The sequence below is a fragment of the Myotis nattereri genome, assembly GCF_964212035.1.
Source record: "Myotis nattereri genome assembly, chromosome: X".
In the NCBI taxonomy this organism is placed as follows: Eukaryota; Metazoa; Chordata; class Mammalia; order Chiroptera; family Vespertilionidae; genus Myotis; species Myotis nattereri.
The window spans coordinates 119453830-119472955 of NC_138078.1; the positions used below are offsets into that span (position 1 = coordinate 119453830).

The window sequence follows — 19126 nt, forward strand, 5'->3', positions numbered from 1 at the left end:
ATACCTAAAACCAATACAAAATAATATTGAAAGTAAAATGTAATTTAAAAATAAAAAATAAATTTATTTTAAAACTTATTTGACTTTAATAGATAATAATAGAACAAGGTTGTATATAGACTTAGGTTCCTGTGACTCAAGCCCTCCCCTAATACCCATGCCACATTCATACCCCTAAAAGTCTAGAAGTTTCATTATGGTTAAACTGACTGGATTATCTGTACCATTACTCCTGAGTTCTAAAAGGAACATTGTCAGAGACTGCAATGTAAATTGAACCCAGAATTTACCAGAGTATCTCAAATCTACTACTATACCAGAAGTAAATTTGTGGCTGACATGACCCTCTGGATCAGTTTAACGTTGCTCACTCTTGTATCCATGTGCACCCATAAGTTGTAGGTTATTGAGGAATCAAATGAAAATTTAGAACAGTTGAGATTTGCCTAAAATTGCTAATCAGGAAAAGGTACAAGGCATTAAAAAAAGTCCCAAACTAAATCAAACTAAAAAGGTTTTGCATAACAAATGAAATCATCAACACAATGAAAAGATAACCTACTGAATGGGAAAAAATATCCTCCAATGATACATCAGATAAGGGGTTACTATGCAAAATTCATAAAGAACTCATGCAACTCACCCTGACCAGTTTTTCTCAGTGGTTAGAGCGTCAGCCTTTAGACCTAGGGGTCTCGGGTTTGATTCCCAGTCAAGGGTATGTACCTCGGTTGCAGGTTCCCCAGCCCTGGTAGGGGCGCATGTGGGAGGCAACTAATAGATGTGTTTTTCTCACATCAGTCTCTCTCTCTCTCTCTCTCTCTCTCTCTCTCTCTCTCTCTCTCTCTCTTTCTCTCTCTTCCTCCTCCTCCTCCCTCCTTCCACTCTCTCTAAAAATCAATGGAAAAAATATCCTCAGGTGAGAATTTAGAAAACGAACTCATACAACTTAACACCAAGAAAACAATCCAATTAAAAAATGGGCAGAGGAACTGAATAAATCTTCTCAAAAGAGGACATACAGATGGCCAAGACATATGAAAAGAAGCTCATGGTCACTAGTCATCAGAGAAATACAAATTAAAACCACCTCACACCAGCAGAAGGACTATCATCCATAAATCAACAAACAAATTTTGGCGAGGATGCGTAGGAAAGGGAACCCTCATGCTCTGTCAGTGCAAATGCAAATTGGTGAAGCCACTATGGAAAACAGTGTGGAATTTTCTCAAAAAATTAAAAATGGAACTGCCTCATGACCCAGTGATTCCACTTCTGGGTCTGAAAAATTCTGAAACATTAAATTGAAAGAATATATGCAACCTTATGTTCATTGCAACATTACTTACAATAGCCAAGATATAGAAGCAACCCAAGTGCCCATCAATATATGAACGGATAAAAAAGGCTGTGGAACAGCTCTGACCAGTGTCACTCAGTGGTTAGAACATTGGCCCTTGCACAGAAGGGTCTTGGATTCAATTCCCGGTCAAGGGCACGTACCTGGCCTGCAGGTTTCATCCCTGGCCCTAGTTGGAGCAGGTGTGGGAGGCAACAATCAATGTGTCTCTTATGCATCAATGTTTCTCTCCTCGCCTCTCCTCCCTCCCTCCCTTCCACACTCTCTAAAAACCAATGGGAAAAAAATCCTCAGGTGAGGATTAACAAGACAAAACAAAAAGGCTGTGGTACATATATACAATGAAATATTACTTGGCCATAAAAAAAGAATGATGTGTGAGAGAGACACATTGATAGGTTGGCTCCTGAACGTAAGGTGTCCCCACTGGGGCCAAAGAGTGAATCTGCAACCCAGGTACATGCCCTTGACCAGGAATTGAACCTACTACCCTTCAGTGTGCAGACCAGTGCTCTAACCATTGATAACACTGGCCAGGGCCATGCCTAGTTCATTTTATACTTAAAGTGGCACTCCACTAGCACCTTTCAATTTGCCACAAGAAATAAATTTGAGAATTAAATAAATTATTCTACCTCTGATGAAACTAAATAGAAGTACTATTCCAAGTTTAGAATCAAGAGAAGAACTAGGCTTTCAGAAAATAAAAACTTGTCTCTCAACCATACTATTATGCATTGCCATGGTAAGTAAGAAAATACTGGCATGCTGGCTACATTCTTTTGTAAATTCTCCTTGCTTAAAAAAGTAACTATAATGAGAAAGAATCTGTTTCCTCTTTCTCCCTTGATAATCAGTATGTTGTTCCCCTACACTTTACACGTTACTGGACATTTAAAGAAATGTCATCAATATCTTCTCTTTAACATTATAACAATGATAAGTCTAATTACTGTGAATGAAATCTAATAATCCACAATGGTACTGGTCACATTCTGCTAGAAAGGTATGAGGATTAAGTGTGCTGACTACCTGTATCATCCAAGTACATAGGCTGAAGACCATGCCCTCCTCCTTCATGAATATAATCAGGAGTTGCTGGAAGATGGCTGTGCTCAGAAGCTACAGTCCATGTTGATACACAGACCAGAGACTGTATAATCATGCAGTGTCTGTTCATTTTGTAGCCATGAATCAAGATGACGCTGTGATATGAGAACCCTCTCAGAGACTAACACAAACTTATTTAGTATTCTGGTATTTTAAACAAAGCAGTCCAAACACTTCCTTTTCTAGGTACATTTGGGCTTTAGGGGGGAAAAGAAAAATTAACAAGAAAAACCCACAGGTAAATAGGCTACTTGGTTCCACTAAAAATTATGATTTCCAATCTCAGAAGGCTTACAATACTATTAGGTACAAGTCCCAACCACATTCTCCCTCTGATTCTCACAAATTCTTAATGACCTCTATGCTCCTTCTTACCTTATAGAGCAGCGGTTCTCAACCTGTGGGTCGCGACCCCTTTGGTGGTCGAACGACCTTTTCACAGGGGTCCCCTAAGACCTTCCTGCATATCAGATATTTACATTACAATTCATAACAGTAGCAACATTACAGTTATGAAGTAGCAATGAAAATAATTTTATGGTTGGGTCACAACATGAGGAACTGTATTTAAAGGGCCAGAAGGTTGAGAACCACTGTTATAGAGTAACAAGGACATATAAGACAGCACACAGGTTTTTCCATTAGAAACATCTTAGAAAACTTTACCAAAAGTAAATGCTTACTTGAAATGGCTGGTTTTGAACTTGATATCTCTCCAACAAAGATCAGCTCATCATCATCCTCATCCTGCTTTTCTTCTACTTTCTTCTGCCATGGTTCCAGTTCTTCTTCTTCACATTCCATAAAGAGTTCTGCCATTTTTGAATTATCTAATTTTCAAAAGGAGAGAAGCAAATCTTATTTTTAAAATACTTTTTGCAACACAAAGTATGATATTTAACGTGTACTTTGATAATCCTAATAGCAATTACTGAATTGATATCTGTAATCAGTAAATAGTAGCAAAATTAAGAAACCTGAAATTCAATCTCTAATATCTGAACTAGTAAAATTATGCTAGCTAGATAAATAATGGATGACAATAGCTATTTACAGTGACCAACAGATTTTAGGAACATTCAAATCCAATCATATTGAGTTTTAGTTTTATAACTGGAATGTAATTATATCTATGAAAAGGACTGTCTGTACCTATTATCTTAACCCCCACCAAACTCCTACATTAACAAAAAGGGAGATAAGCAAAGAATAAGAGGCAACAGGTGGGAGATATAATAGAAAAACTGGACCAGATTGAGGGATACTAGGCACAGAGCAAAGCAGGAATGTGGTGCTACAATGAAAATAGAGAATACTAAAAGCGAGGCTTATTCCATCTTAGAATAGATCTAGATATTTCTCACATGAAGAAACTAAGCAAAGAGCATACTATGAATACCACCAAGCTACAAGTGCTGACAGAGTAAGTGATCATTTTGGTGCCTCATTCTTAATAAGGATGTACAACTAATGATCATCAGAAATATGTCTAAAACTTCCAATGTGAAAGATAAAAACAATAAAACAGAATAAAGTATCTCAAAGGAAACTGAGACAATATATATGGCAGGAAAAAAATTAGAGAGAATATAATTAACATTTTTAGAGAGATAAGACAAGAAAGCTATTACAAGTAACATTCAAAAAACAAAAAGATTACAATAATATAGCCAAAATGCAGTAAAAAATCAAATGCCAAAGTTGAGTAAACATCCCATAAGTGGAACTAAAATATATATACAGAGGTGAGCAAAAGTGGGATTACAGTTGTTTGTATGGAAAATAACATAATAAATAGTAATACAAGAATAAACTATTCTGTGTACTCACAGCTGTAAACCTATTTTTGCCCACCGTGTGTGTTGGCAAATTAATTTCAAAGTTACAACTCACCTAATAAAAGCTCCAGAAAAAGAAAAAAAGGAAAAAGAGAGGGAATATAATCAAATGAAAAAATACAAGATAATTTCCCAGTTCTTAAGGATATAAATCTCCAGATAGAAAGGGTTCACCAGCATCTAGCTAGCATAATAATTAAGAAGAGAAACATACAATTGAGGGACATATTGTGAAATTTCAGAATGCTGGAGATAAGGGAATATTGTGACATCTGAGAGAATGAGAGTGGAAAGAGAGAAGTTAGAATATTGTTTTCACAAGTCTTAGTAAAAATAAATTTCAATTTAGAATTGTATAACCAGCCAAGATTTTCATTAAGTATAAGGTACATATTTTCATCAAGAATAAAGGCAAGAAACATTAGACAAAATTTACCCCCATTCATCTGTTCTTCTTAGAATGAATCCACCAAAATATGACACTTAAGAAAGAGGAGCCGTGGCCAGGTGGCTCAGTTGGCTGGAGCACTGTCCGTACTCCAAAAAGATTTAGGTTCAATTCCCACTTGGGGCGCTTACTGGAGGCATTTGATGGATGTTTCTCATTTCTCACATCAATGTGTCTCTCTCTTTCTCTCTCTCTAAAATAAACATATCAGCCCTGACTGGCTTGGCTCAGTGGACAGAGTGTCGGCCTGTGGATTGAAGAGTCCCAAGTTCGATCCTGATTAAGGGCATGTACCTTGGTTGCGGGCATATCCCCAGTAGGGGTTGTGCAAGAGGCAGCTGATTGATGTTTCTCATTGATGTTTCTAACTCTCTATCCCTCTCCCTTCCTTTCTGTAAAAAATCAATAAAATATATTTTAAAAAATAAATAAAATAAACATATCCTTGGATGAAAATTTAAAAAAGAAAAAGGGCCTAGCCGGCGTGGCTCAGTGGTTGAGCATCAACCAATGAACCAGGAGGTCACGGTTTGATTCTAGGTCAGGGCCCATGTTTGGGTTGCGGGCTCAATCTCCATTGTGGGGCGTGCAAGGGGTAGCCGATCAATGATTCTCTCTCATCATTGATGTTTCTGTCTCTCTCTCCCTCTCCCTTTCTCTCTGAAATCAATAAAAATATATTTTTTTTAAAAGAAAAGAAAAAGGAGGAAGACCAGGATGCAGAAAACACGATATTTAACACAATACAAAGACAAAAGAAAGTCCCAGGACAATAGCTGTTCAACAGGTCTAGAGAGTAACCAGGCAATGTAGAGCAGGAGAACATTACTCCCAGGAGGAATGTCTCCAGGAGAAAACACACACACACACACACACACAATTAAATTGATAGATTACAAGTTTTACCATGTAGAAAGTTGAGTTAAGAGGCTACAGAAGGGTGTGAGATGACTTGGCTAGAGACCTTAACTAAATTCAGCAAATTTTAAAAAATAAAAAATTTAAATTGATGGCTATATTTTTTTAAAACAGAAAAAAAGTAAATGTATCTATAACATATAATACCATAGTACTATGCTCACCAAGGAACAAATTTAGTAAGGTCATCATAATAAAAACATCAAATAGGATTTAACCAAAAATTGAGCTATAACTACAATGGGAGATGCTTGGAGGGAAGGATAATATAAGAAACCTAAAATCTTCATAGTACTTAATAGGAAATCATTAGATAATCACAAAAACGTATGACTCAAGAGACAACATTATGTATATGTGTGCTTTAAAAGTTTATAAATATGGAAGTGATGATTAGAAAAACAGCTAAACTAATAATAGCGGTGCCTTGAAAAAAACATGGGAGTATACAGACCCAAAACACATGCATACCCATGTGCACAACCCTTTCTCTTGTTCTTTTACATCCTTCAGAAACAATGGTTATTAAATTTATAACGTTCAGATTATTTGCCTTTTTAAAACTATGCATGTACTAGTATTGTTCTGGTTTAAAGAGTTTTGAAGGAATAATTAATATAATGGCAATATGGATGGATAGAAAGGGTGCTAGATATGTGGAGTGAGACGTGGATAGGGAACAACTAAACAATAAAATTAAAACAAAAGAAAATAATTCCAGGGTTCTGGTTTAGACAATGATATCTTTTTTTAAAGACAATTATATATGTACTTCATCTTTAAATGCAGTAATTTCTAAAGGTAATATTACTATGTTAAAATAATGTCATTTCTACTTTTAACTCAAAATTAAAAGGTACTATGTAGCTCTGGCCGGTACTCTCAGTAGTCAGAGTATTGACCCAAGCACCAAAGGGTTGTGGGTTTGGTTCCAGGTCAAAAGAAGGTACCTGGGTTGCAAGTTCGATCCAGGTTGGGGAGCATGCGGGAGGCAGCCAATCAATGTTTCTTTCTCTCTCTACGCCCCCGCCCCACACACACCCTCCCACCCTCCCTCTCACTCTCTAGAAATTCAATGGAAAAAATATCCTCAGGTGAGAATTAACAACAATAAAAAAGGTGCTATGTAAATATGATTTGGGGAGTGCATATAAAAGAAACACCTTAACGTATTGGTGTTATTTTTTAAAATCTTTAATATAATTTCCCCTTTTATACAGGTATGCCAAAATCATTTCTTGGCATAAAGTTACTTCATGGTTACTTCATAAAAGAAAAAAAAAAAAACCTTCCCACCCTCCCAAATATAACCAATTTTATGAACTGATCCCATTCTTTTCTAAATTATACTTTAAAAAAATATATACATATACATGCAGAATGCTCTAAGCCATGAACAACATAAACTGATGAACAAAAACAGATCCAGAGACAGAGAAGCATTAATCAGACCATGAAACCTCAGAGGGAAGGTAGGGGAGGGTGGGGGTAAGGGGGAGAGATCAACCAAAGGACTTGTATGCAAGCATATAGGCCTAACCAATGGACACAGACAACAGGGGGTAACGTGGGGATAAGGACACATATGTAATAACTTATACAAATTTTTTTTAAAAAAAGAATGCTCTAAGTCAAGCATGTGAAACTCGTGGCTGGCGACCGGCTGAGAGTTTCACACGCTTGCTCTAAGTAAAATTAAAAAGTAATTCATGCCCTAACCAGTTTGGCTCAGTGGATAGAGCATCGGCCTGCGGACTGAAAGGTCCCAGATTCGATTCCGGTCAAGGGCATGTACCTTGGTTGCGGGCACATCCCCAGTGGGGGGTGTGCAGGAGGCAGCTGATCTGATGTTTCTAACTCTCTATCCCTTCCTCTCTGTAAAAAATCAATAAAATATATTTTTTTAAAAAAGTAATTCATTGTTTAGCATTTGCATATTCTGAATACTTTGAAAATATAATCCTCATTTTGTCCCTTGAAGCCCTCATTTGTACTGCTTCTTCCATCTATAATATCCTTCCTCCTTACCTTAGACTGTCCACATTATTTAAGTATAGTAGACAGAGCATGAACTTGACATCAAATTGAATAATTCAAATCTTTATTGCACCACTTCTAATCATATGACTGGAGAAATTGCTTGGATCTGTTTCCTCACTTCTAATAATGGTATAATATCAACCTAATTGAAGTGGTAAGGTAAATTTATGAAAATGTCATACAAAGTGCCTAACTTCACGCATATATTCAACAAAATATTAATTCCCTGCCCCTTCCCAACTCTTGGTTCAATTAAAATTTCCTCAATAAACCATTAAACCTTGTTTTTCTTCTGCCTCTTACTACATTGAAAGTATATTCCATGCAATTTAAAATTTACCATACATGATCTCAAACTGCTCACTATTAATGTGCCTGAACTATACATGTCTTACTCAAAAGTAAGCTCCTTGACAGTGAAGAACACATTTTCTTCTTCCTTTGTATTTCCTCTCATACACAGTAGTCTACTGGATATACACTAGGCACTTAACATATGATAATTTACAGGCTAAGAAACTAAGCAAAGTCAGGCAGTGCTATCTTTCACAAAACAGATCCAGAGACACTGAAACATGCAACAGACTGCCATATTTCAGAGGGAAGGGGAGAGGAGGGAAGAGATTAATCAAATAACTTATATGCATAGCCCATGGACAAACAGTGTGGGGAGGGCCTGGGGAAGGGTTGGGTAGGGGACAACTGTAATACTTTCAACAATAAAGATTAAGAAAAATTAAAAAATGAGGGAGACTCATGTATACTGATAATAAATCATTTGCATCCATGTTTATAGATCTCCCTCATTGTTTTAACTAGGTACTGTCACTGTCAATATATTTCAAGGTATATTGTTGAGTAAAATTATTTAAAGGAAAAAAAATATTTAAAAGCATATAAAGTATGATTTTTTAAAATATATTTTATTGATTTTTTACAGAGAGGAAGGGAGAGAGATAGAGAGTTAGAAACATTGATCAGCTGCCTCCTGCACATCTCCCACTGGGGATGTGCCTGCAACCCAGGTACATGCCCTTTACCGGAATCGAACCTGGGACCTTTCAGTCCGCAAGCCGACGCTCTATCCACTGAGCCAAACCGGTTTTGGCATAAAGTATGATTTTATTTAGAAATAATTTAGTTTGCCTATATATAAAAAAAGTTTGATTATGTATACCAAACCGATATTAGTAATTATCTCTGGAAATGAAGAAACATTTAATTTTTAGTTTACTAACATTTTTATTGTATATTATTCTTTTTTACTATGAGTATGTATTATTATAATAAATGTGTTTTTTTAAACTGTGTCCACCTATACTTTTCTTACCTTTTCTCATGGAGCAAGGTTATAAGTAAGAAAGTCACGCATACTAGTATCACTTGCAGCAGCAATACTTACTTTTTGGTTGAAAAGGTTTATCGTCATCCATCAAGTTGTAGAGTCACCTAAGCACCAATATATAACAACGATCAATTTTATGAGTCACTTTAACACCAAATATTGAAACATAAAATTGGGATTCAGAAATCTTTGGGTCTGATTTTGATCTCAAACAAACTCACCATGGGACTCCAGACAAGGCAGTAAGTTAGGTCTTAATTTTCTGACCTATAAAATAAACATACCTACTATTAGGGTGGATTTGTTAAATTAGATATACACATATTTAATATTTTTCTCCTATGGAAAGCTTACCTTTTGAGTTTGATGTGTTTGATATACACACATGCTACTTACTTTCCATATTTGGTTCATTTCAGAATGAATGCAAATTTAGTAAATAGAATGCTGAATGTACAAAGCATTTATTACTTGAAGAAATTTAATGAATTATTAAATTACAAATAATCTATGAAAGGTACCCCTTTATAAAAATGAATAATCACCCTTCAATATGTTTTATTAAATGTGAATTTTGAAATGCTAAGTGACATTAATCTTTAAGTGTTACTTGTTCTTCATATCATAAATAAATGTAATTATTATACAAAAGCATGTTCAAATAAATTTTTAGTTTACTTTTTTTGTTTCTTATCAATGATGACTAAAAGGAACAGAAAAGTAACTGGATAAATTTCATCATAGATTGATTTAAAAAATTACTCATTGCCTTCTGTGCTCAAGGTAATGTGCTCAGTTCTAGAAAAATAATTAAGATGAATAATCATAGCCTTGCCTTCAAAAGTTTACAAACTTATGTCTATGATTCTTTAGGCTTTTATAAAAGGTGGTACATTAAACATTATCAAAATTTTTGCTTTCTTTGAAACAGGAATTTGTGTTCAGAATTTTCATGCTCATAACATATTTTACATATAAAACAAACATACTTAAACTATTTCAGTTATAAAATAAAAAAGTAAAAAAAAAATATACATCAGAAATCTGACTATTAGGATAAACAGCTAATTGAGCCTTCACATTTGTCTTTATCTGCAGACTGCAAAAGCAAGCTTTCCTAGTTTTTCCAATTCCAAATTTAACCTGAACTAGACCAAAGGGGAAATAAACTAATTTAACTCCAGAAGAAGTTACTGCTATAAAAGTTTGAATTACTGATACAAGAATCTCTAGTGATTCAGTACATAAGTAAATTTCCACAATTCTGAGGTTTGACTATTAAATCTCTTCAACTCATTATTTGGATAGTTATCACTTGTCCTGCAACTAGAATTAAGGTAATGCATATGTCAAGTAGATAAATACATGACAATTCTTGCTCAGCATGAAGGACCTACTATAATGCCAAAAATACAGAATATTTTGAAGAATCACAACTGCACAGCCCATGAGACTCATAAAGAACTCTTTTATTAGATGATCATATAAAATATCTATTGACACAAATATCTTAAAATTAGTACTAAATGTACAAATAGTATATATAAACATGTCCTATCTACTGCCTATGATTATGGAGATGGCTTTTGGGGCCCATAGCAGCCACCAAGGAGTCTCAATTAATACATTCACAAACACTCTAAAAAGTCAGAAATACTCAGGTGCCATTTAGAACCACAACTTCAGCCTAAAGCTGTGCTATCCAATAAGATAGCTGAACCTTCCAAAACTACCACCACAAAAAAAACCTCTTAAGTCATCACTTCAGAGTTTTGCTTCCAAAGCAAGGAATTCTGTGGGAGATCTGTTAGAGAAATGCAGCAAAATGTGCAGTGAAAAACCTTGGTGCTCCTATAATAGCAACTAGGTGTCTAGGTTATGCAACTCAGAGTTGGCATTAAAATAGGCTGAAGAGTAAAAGACCTCTCCATTCCAGCTGTTGACTCAGAGATACTATGCCCATGTTTAGTATACTGTTCCTATGGGGGTGGGGGTGGGGGTATGAATCTCAAGTAAATGACTTCCAAGTAACTGACAAACAACTCTTGGAACACAACCATTCAGTTTTTGGAGACTGCCTTTAAGTAGTTGCAATTACTATTTAGATAGTTTTTGTTTTCAGATTTAAATATTTAAAATTCAACACTCTTTTAAGAGTTCATTCTACAAAAAAATTCTAAAACAATGGATTAAAATAGTTCAAAAGGTACTATTTTAATCCATGGATTGCATGAAATAGTTCAAAAAGTACATTATGTGTATTTATCACAAGGAAGATACTTAAAAATTTAATGGATACCATTTAGCACCCACTAGGATGGCTGTAATAAAAAAAGACAATAACAAGCATTGGCAAGGATGTAGAAAAAGGGACACCTCATACACCGCTGGTGGGAATATGAAATTGTGCAGACACTGGAAAAACACTTTGACAGTTCCTTACAAAATTAAACATAAAGTTACCATATGACTCAGCAGTTCCAATCTTGGCAAGAGAGAATTGAAAACATATGTCCACACAAAAATTTGTACACAAATATTCATAGCAGCATTATTGATAATGACCAAAAAGTGAAAACAATCCAAATGCCTGATTGATGAATAGATAAACAAAATGTGACATACCTATACAATGAAAGAATATTCAGTTATAGAAAGGAAGTACTGATACATACTATGATATGAATAGATCTTGAGAACATTTTAGTAAGTGAAAGAAGTCAGTCAAAAAGACCACATATTGTGATTTCATGTATATGAAATGTCCAGAAATAGCCAAGTCATAAAGACAGAAAGTAGAATAGTGGTTGCTTAGGTCTGGGAGGGCTGGGGGGAGATGGGGTGTGACTCTGAATGGGTATGGGATTTCTTTTGGGGGTGATGAAAATATTCTAGCCTGGCTGGCGTGGCTCAGGGGTTGAACCTTGACCAGGAGGTTATGGTTCAATTCCTGGTCAGGGCATGTGGGGCATGTGGAGGCAGCCGATCAATGATTCTCTCTCATCATTGATGTTTCTATCTGTCTCTGTCTCTCCCTTCCTCTCTGAAATCAATAAAAAATATATATTTTTTAAAAGTAGTGGCCATCTAAAAAATATTCTAAAATTGATTGTGGTGGTGTTTGCTCAACACTGTGAATATACTAAAACCAATGAATTGTACACTTCAAATGGGTGAATTATATGTTATATGAATGATCTCAATAAATCTGTTAAAAATAAACACACATCACATCACATCACATCTTCTCTATTCATTTATCTGCCCATAGATGCTTAGATTGTTTCCACTCAATGGTTATTGTAAATAATGCTGCAATAAACATGGGGTGTGTGTGTAGGTATCTTTACAAGTTAATGTTTTTGTTCCCTTCGGATAAATACCCAGAAGTAAAATTACTGGATCCTATTAGTGTTCATGCTTTTGTCTGTATTTACTACTGCATTGTCATCAAGTACTGTAACTTTAATTGATGCTGACTAATAAAAGATCAGAGGGAGAGAGTATTTAAATAACACATTTAGCTATAGAAATGAAGGTAATGAAAAGGTTCAAATAGAACAATCTTGCTATTGTTTAGATAAATATGAATTATAGATATGAAAAACTAAAAAATAGGCAGTGACTTTGTTTCATAAAAATATATTATTCGTTCAACGTATTAACATTGATTCAAATAGCATTGCTTTTTCAGTTTTATTTAATTATTTGCTTTTTAATATATGAAAATCTACTACTACTCTGTTTTCACCATCAAAACTTATGATCTTGTTCTTTCCTTCTTGCCTTTGCATAAAGCCAAAAGAGAGACAGTGGCTACTTTGACAACCTTAAAGCAGACTACAGAAATGTCCCCAACAGCATGACCTTTGCAACCAAAGCCAGCGAACAGAACATCATTTTCCTCAATAAATTTCAAACAATCATCATTGGGTACAAAGACTGTGATTTTTGGGGGGGCCGTATTTGATCAGCTGGACCCTGACACACATCTTAGAGGGGCATATTTTATCCACTAGGGGAAATGTCAAGTAAAAAGCTGCAGTACAATGATGAGAACACTGGACATGGGCTGAATAAATGAGTGTGAATTTGGAGTCTGCCACTTTCTGGTCGCCAAACCTACAGAATGCTTAATTAACCTCTTTGAGCTTAGTTTTTCTGAAAATGGAAACAGTAATACCTACTGAGAAGATAAAATAAAGCACATGAAAAATTATTGTGCAGTGCTTTGCACTAAAAAGAAAACATATTCTAGTTCATGTAAAGAACTGTTAAAATACTGTCACAAATAAAGAACACCAGACCCTTCAGTTCAAGGGCTGATGCTCTAACCATTAGACACACCAGCCAGGACTAAACACACATTTTTTATACAAATTACTGAGTAAACCATCTTCTTTTTTTTTAAAATATATTTTATTGATTTTTTACAGAGAGGAAGGGAGAGAGATAGAGAGTTAGAAACATCGATGAGAGAGAAACATCGATCAGCTGCCTCCTGCACATCTCCTACTGGGGATATGCCCGCAACCCAGGTACATGCCCTTGACTGGAATCGAACCTGGGACCTTTCAGTCCGCAGGCCGACGCTCTATCCACTGAGCCAAACCGGTTTCGGCACCATCTTCTTGAGTCATTATTTAAAACAACCTGCCTATAACCAAATATATTTAAGTCCCTCTTGATGTAGGAAGACAGAAAAAATATTCAGTTATATATTTAATGAATAAGTCATAAATATTTCTGAACTTTCAAGTTACTTTTGAAATGAAAAATATTTTCAATATAAATTTCCAATATCCTATCTGTCATTAAAACTATGGATTTCTTTTTATTTACAAAAGAAGTTATTAATTTAGGTGTCTCTCCTTTTCTATCAGCAACATATTTTTGGATGGCTCTATATGTCCTCTTGAATAAAGAGAACAAATCAGAGAGAAGAGGAGGTACAGAATTATATATTCCTTTCCCCTTACTCATCTCTTCAACTAAAAAAAAAAGTTGATGCTGAATAATAAAACACTGGGCTGAAGAAAATGGGATTAGACTAGAAAACTTAACTGAGGAAAATAGGTTGAACAGGGGAAGCTGGGATTTGGAGCCTTTCAATATCAAAACTTTTCTCAATGGACTATTCTCCAACTTTTCAACATGCTTGGAAATAATAACAATATTATTTAAATACTAAAAAGTTGAAAAGATGTGAAGTATTAAAAATAAAAATTCAAAGGAAAGGGGAATTGAAAATATTTCTTTTTTGGAGGGGGGTGAGCCTTCTTGTTTATTCTCTTTAACCACTTCACTGCAATGAAAAGCGGGGAATGATGTAGTACATTGAACACTGGTTGAAGAGTTAGAAGATCTAGGTTTAAGAACCAGATATATAAATTCCTACCCATTATGACTTCTGTAAAGTCTTCTACTTGAGGCTGTTTCCTCACCTTCCAAACAGTTCTAGCAATACCTCAAAATGGGTAATAATCCATGAAATACACAAATGCAGAATACTATTATAGTGGAATCTGTACCAATGTTATAACATCAAGGGCATATAACCCTAACTGAATTTCCTAAGCAAACCAGTACCTTCATAGGTTCAGTAAAATTTATCCGTAAGCAGACAATTTGAGTTTTCACAGTAACCCCCAAGGTGGGACATCTCACAAATGCTAAGAGAAGACTTTTGTAGTTTAAAGCATTATTTCTTAGTTTCAATTCTATATTTAATGGCACTAAAAGACACTAAAACTCACAGACCAAAACTGAAAACAAAAGGCGAAATTTAAGTCCACACATTAAAAATAAAAACAACGAAAAAATCTTTGCAAACAAAGAGAATCCCTTGAAGATTTCCTGTGCTTGCAGAAGCTGGTACACTTAACATTTTATTCTCATTTCTCCTCATAAAAACTTGAGGTAAGTTCAAAGGAACTCCCTCCGCGTCTAAAAAAGGATAAAAATCTCAGAATGAGATAATTTTTTCCATTAAAGTAAAACCTGCAAAGCTCATTGTTTAAAAAAAAAAGTGTCTCTAACTCCACGTTTCTTCCCGGGGCTGTTCTCTAGACAATAACGGAATGGAGCACGATTTCTATGAGGAGGAGCGAAGTCCCTTCGGCAAGAACAAGGGTGTGAGCACTCCACGACCAGTAATCTGGGTGGGGGAAACCTACACGTAAACGATGGGCCCCAGGGCCTCTGAAGCCTCGAAGTTCGGAACCTTCTCTCCTCCCTTTTAGAGACTCAGGGGTAGGCAGGTCTCATCAGACATCGACGTGAAAGGTACAAAAGACCGAAGGGAGTTGTCTCCAGAAAGAAAAGCCAAAACCTGTCTGGAGACCGACAGCCACGCACAGGCCGCAGACGATAAAGAGGCAGTGGCGGCAACCCGCGCGCCCGCGGCAACCCGCGCGCCCACGGCCTGAGCTGCCCGCCAAACCCCACCGCTGAACAGCTACCTTCCCGAGATCCCTCCCCCGCCAGCGATGGCGCAAGATGGTGGCCCACCCGGCACCGCGCCACCCCGCGGTCCCCTCCTCCGCGCGCCCTGGATTCGCACCGCATCCAGACCCTCAACCTCCCTTCCTCACCGACTGGCCACCGACGCCGCCCTCAGAGCCAGGCGGTCAACGCCGCGAGCGACAGCCTCCGCCCGCTCCCCTGAGGCGAAGGCGGGGGTGGCGGACACTTACCGCGAGCAGAACAGGTCGGCCAGACTGGGACTCTAAGGAGGAGGAGAAAGGGAAGGAGGAAAAAGGAGGAGCGCGAAAACACTGGGCGGCGGCTACTGCCACAGCAGCCGCCCCCCCCGCCTCTCAGCGCCGAATGAGCTGCCCAGACCGCGGTGGCGGTATATCACTACGCGCGCTGCCTCATGGGTAGACAGCAGCTCCTCGGTCTCCGGGCCTCCAGCTCCAGCCCCTTCTCCGGCCCCCGCTCCTGCTCCCTCTCCAGCCCCCACTCGGGGCCCCCGCACATCCGGGCTTCTATGATACTTTACTAAACGATTTGGAGGGTGGGCTCGTACATGTGCACGGCCTTATACAATCTGGAACGCAGCGCCACTTTGACATGCGCGGTGGGCTGCGCGGGTCGCTGGCTGCAGGCAGCGAGCCAGGGCGAGATACTGAACGCTGAGGCCCTCTCCTCCGCGATCCTGCTGTGCAACCCGGGTAGCAGTTCCAAAATTCGGGCTGCCCACAGTATCTAAGCACACGAAAACGTGAATTTTAGATCCTCCCTGTGTGTAAGAGATAGAGACACCATTTTAAAAAAAAAACTATAGCCGACCGGTGAAGACCTAAACTTGGTGAGTGAAATGAATAAAAATCAGGTTAATTTCACTGAATTTTTTTTAAACATATGGTTTTGCTTGCACGTTATTCCTGTCATATAGATGTCTATAATAGTCATTAAAATGTTAAGGGCCCTAGCTGGTTTGCTCAGTGGATAGAACGTAGGCCTGCGGACTGAGGGTCGCTGGTGGAGTGCAGGAGGCAGTCGATCAATGAGTCTCTCTCTCATCACTGATGTTTCTATCTCTCTCCCCCCTCCCTTCCTCTATGAAATCAATAAAAAATATATAAAAATAAATAAAATAAAAGCTGTTGAGCAAAATTTGAAAAAAATGTTAGGGAAAAAATACGTTTAGGAGAAAAACATTTGCCAAGACACTGCTTGCACGAACGTTTTCTAAGCATTGTGTTTCGAACAGTAAAGAAAATTTCCTTTCTCAATTTGCCTCACAAATTCTTGTGGCAATAGTGGCCATTCTTTCAAGAATTAACCCAGACTGAAAACCTTGCCATAATAGTTCCTTAACGCATACGAAAGTCCAGTCAGTCACTGAATCTTGCCAATTCTGTTTGAGCTAGTTTCTTCTTTCTTTTCTGTACTTTCGTTCGCTACTGACCCTGAAAATAAGCTTTACAAGAAAAGACAGCAAATAACAAAAATTAAAAAAACACGGAAAGTTAAAAATAGCAAAACCTTCCAGCATTTATAGAGACCATCCCCCGCCTGCGCGCGCGCGCGCGCACACACACGTACTTCAGGGCAGGCGGATAAGAAAGGCCAGAACTTTCTCCTTTGTTGTCACTGGGAAATTGCAAACCTACATCCCATGATGTGGAGCTTTACCTAGGTCCCATCCTCCTAGAGACTACAAAGTCCCAACGCACTCTCTCTTCCTCTCAGGCCAGTCGAGATCTGCTTAGATCCCTTTCTTTCCCAGGAGCCCTAGATTTACCTCAGATTCTCTCGGTGTTAAGAGTGTCAAGAGCCTGCACAAAGCAACTAAAATTAGGAGGGGCGCGAGTAAAATATGCCTCAGTGAGATGACCAGAAAACATTTATAAACCAACCCAAAATTTCAATCCTATTTGTTCTGTTTTAATATGTTTTTGTTGATTTCAGAGGAGAGAGAGACAAAATACCAATGATGAGAGAGAATCATTGATTGGCTGCCTCCTCCACACCCCCTACTGGGGACGGAGCCTTAAACCCAGGCATGTGCCCTGACCAGGAATCCAACTGTGACCTCCTGGTTCTTGGGTCGATGCTCAACCACAGAGCCACACTGGCTGGGCTTCAATTTATTCTCTTTTTTTCCATGAAAAAATATAACAGTCAAGAAGACTCGAAAACCCTGGTCAGTAAATGTTCTCTCAAAAGGAAATGTACCTCAGCTCAGCGGTTAGAGTAGAGGGTTTTGGGTTCAATTTCTGGTCAAGGATATGTACCTGGGTTATAGGTTCAATCCTGGCCATGGTAGGGACGCCTATGGAAGGCAAACAATCTCTCTCTCCCCCCCCTCCCTCTCTACCTACCTTCCACTCTCTCTAAAAATTAATGGGGAAAAAATCCTTGGGTGAGAGTTAACAAAACAACAACAACAAAGGAAATGTACATGAAAAGCCAAATTATAATAAAAGGGATGCCTGGTGAGAATGGAATTCACACATGGGAAATTGGATGATTTTGACTACTTTATCCTTAAAACTCTTGCTCAAGTTTCCCCTGTTCTGTTTCTCATCCCATCAAAAACAAAGATATCAAGCCCAGCTGGTATTGCTCAGTGATTGAGCATTGATTTATGAACCAGGAGGTCACAGTTCCATTCCTGGTAGGGGCACATGCCCAGGTTGCAGGTTGTGGGCTGGATCCCCGTTAGGGGGCATGCAGGAGGCAGCCAATCAATGATTCTCTCTCATCATTAGTTTCTATCTCCCTCTCCCTTCCTCTCTGAAATAAATAAAAATAAATTTTAAAACAAAACCACAAAAAAACCTCACATGTCAAGTAGTACGTCTGCTAGAGTAACTAAAGTTCCTGGGAATGTATATTTATTCTGAGTGGGCCTTTTAGAGGAATTGCCCCAACAGAACACTTTAGTGAATGGAAGAAATTGAATGCAGGAAAGACAGGAGAGTTAGCTCTAGAAACACTCGGTATATAGTAATAATTAAAATCATAACTAAAAAAATTATATAGCATTTATTGTGTACTAAGCACTGTTCTCAGTACTTTTAAATATCAATTATTTCATACAACCTTATCAGGAAAGTACTGTTTTTATCATCTCCATACACAGATGGCACAGACATAGTAAATACTTTGTTTGCTGTCATACAACACAAGTGATAAAGCCAGGATTTGAACCCAGGTATTTTGATTCTGTAATCTTAGCCATGATAGTCTCCTATCTCTTTAAATTTTAGATCTAAATCCTATGTTAAATGAATGAATAAATGTAGAGATAGTATAAGAGACTGGGATCAAAGATTCTTGGGGACATATAAGTTAACAAGGAATATCAAACAATGCTGCCTTCATGTAAAATAAGTGCAATAGGGTACATACTTATCAGAATGACTCTCCCATTAAGAAAAAAATCACTCCTGGCTGAGTTTGGCTCAGTGGATAGAGCGTCGGCCTACAGACTAAAGGGTCCTGGTTTCGATTCCGGTCAAGGGCACATGCCCAGGTTGCACCTCCATCCCCAGTAGATGTGCAGAAGGCAGCCAATCAATGATTCTCTCTCATCATTGTCGTTTCTATCTCTC

At 37.6% G+C, this 19126-nt stretch overlaps 1 protein-coding gene across 1 annotated transcript in view; it reads right to left on the bottom strand.

Moving 5' to 3' along the window:
- ZNF280C (zinc finger protein 280C) overlaps positions 1-16122 on the bottom strand; it is a 54494-nt gene extending 38372 nt beyond the window's left edge. Inside the window, exons 1-4 of the mRNA XM_081115431.1 lie at positions 15755-16122; positions 9281-9326; positions 9117-9163; positions 3154-3300 (exon numbers count right to left, since the gene is read on the bottom strand). Coding sequence (XP_080971557.1) covers positions 3154-3300; positions 9117-9147 — 178 coding nt within the window. The 5' untranslated portion in view covers positions 9148-9163; positions 9281-9326; positions 15755-16122. The remainder of the gene's footprint in view (positions 1-3153; positions 3301-9116; positions 9164-9280; positions 9327-15754) is intronic.
- Between the last annotated feature and the right edge of the window lie 3004 nt (positions 16123-19126).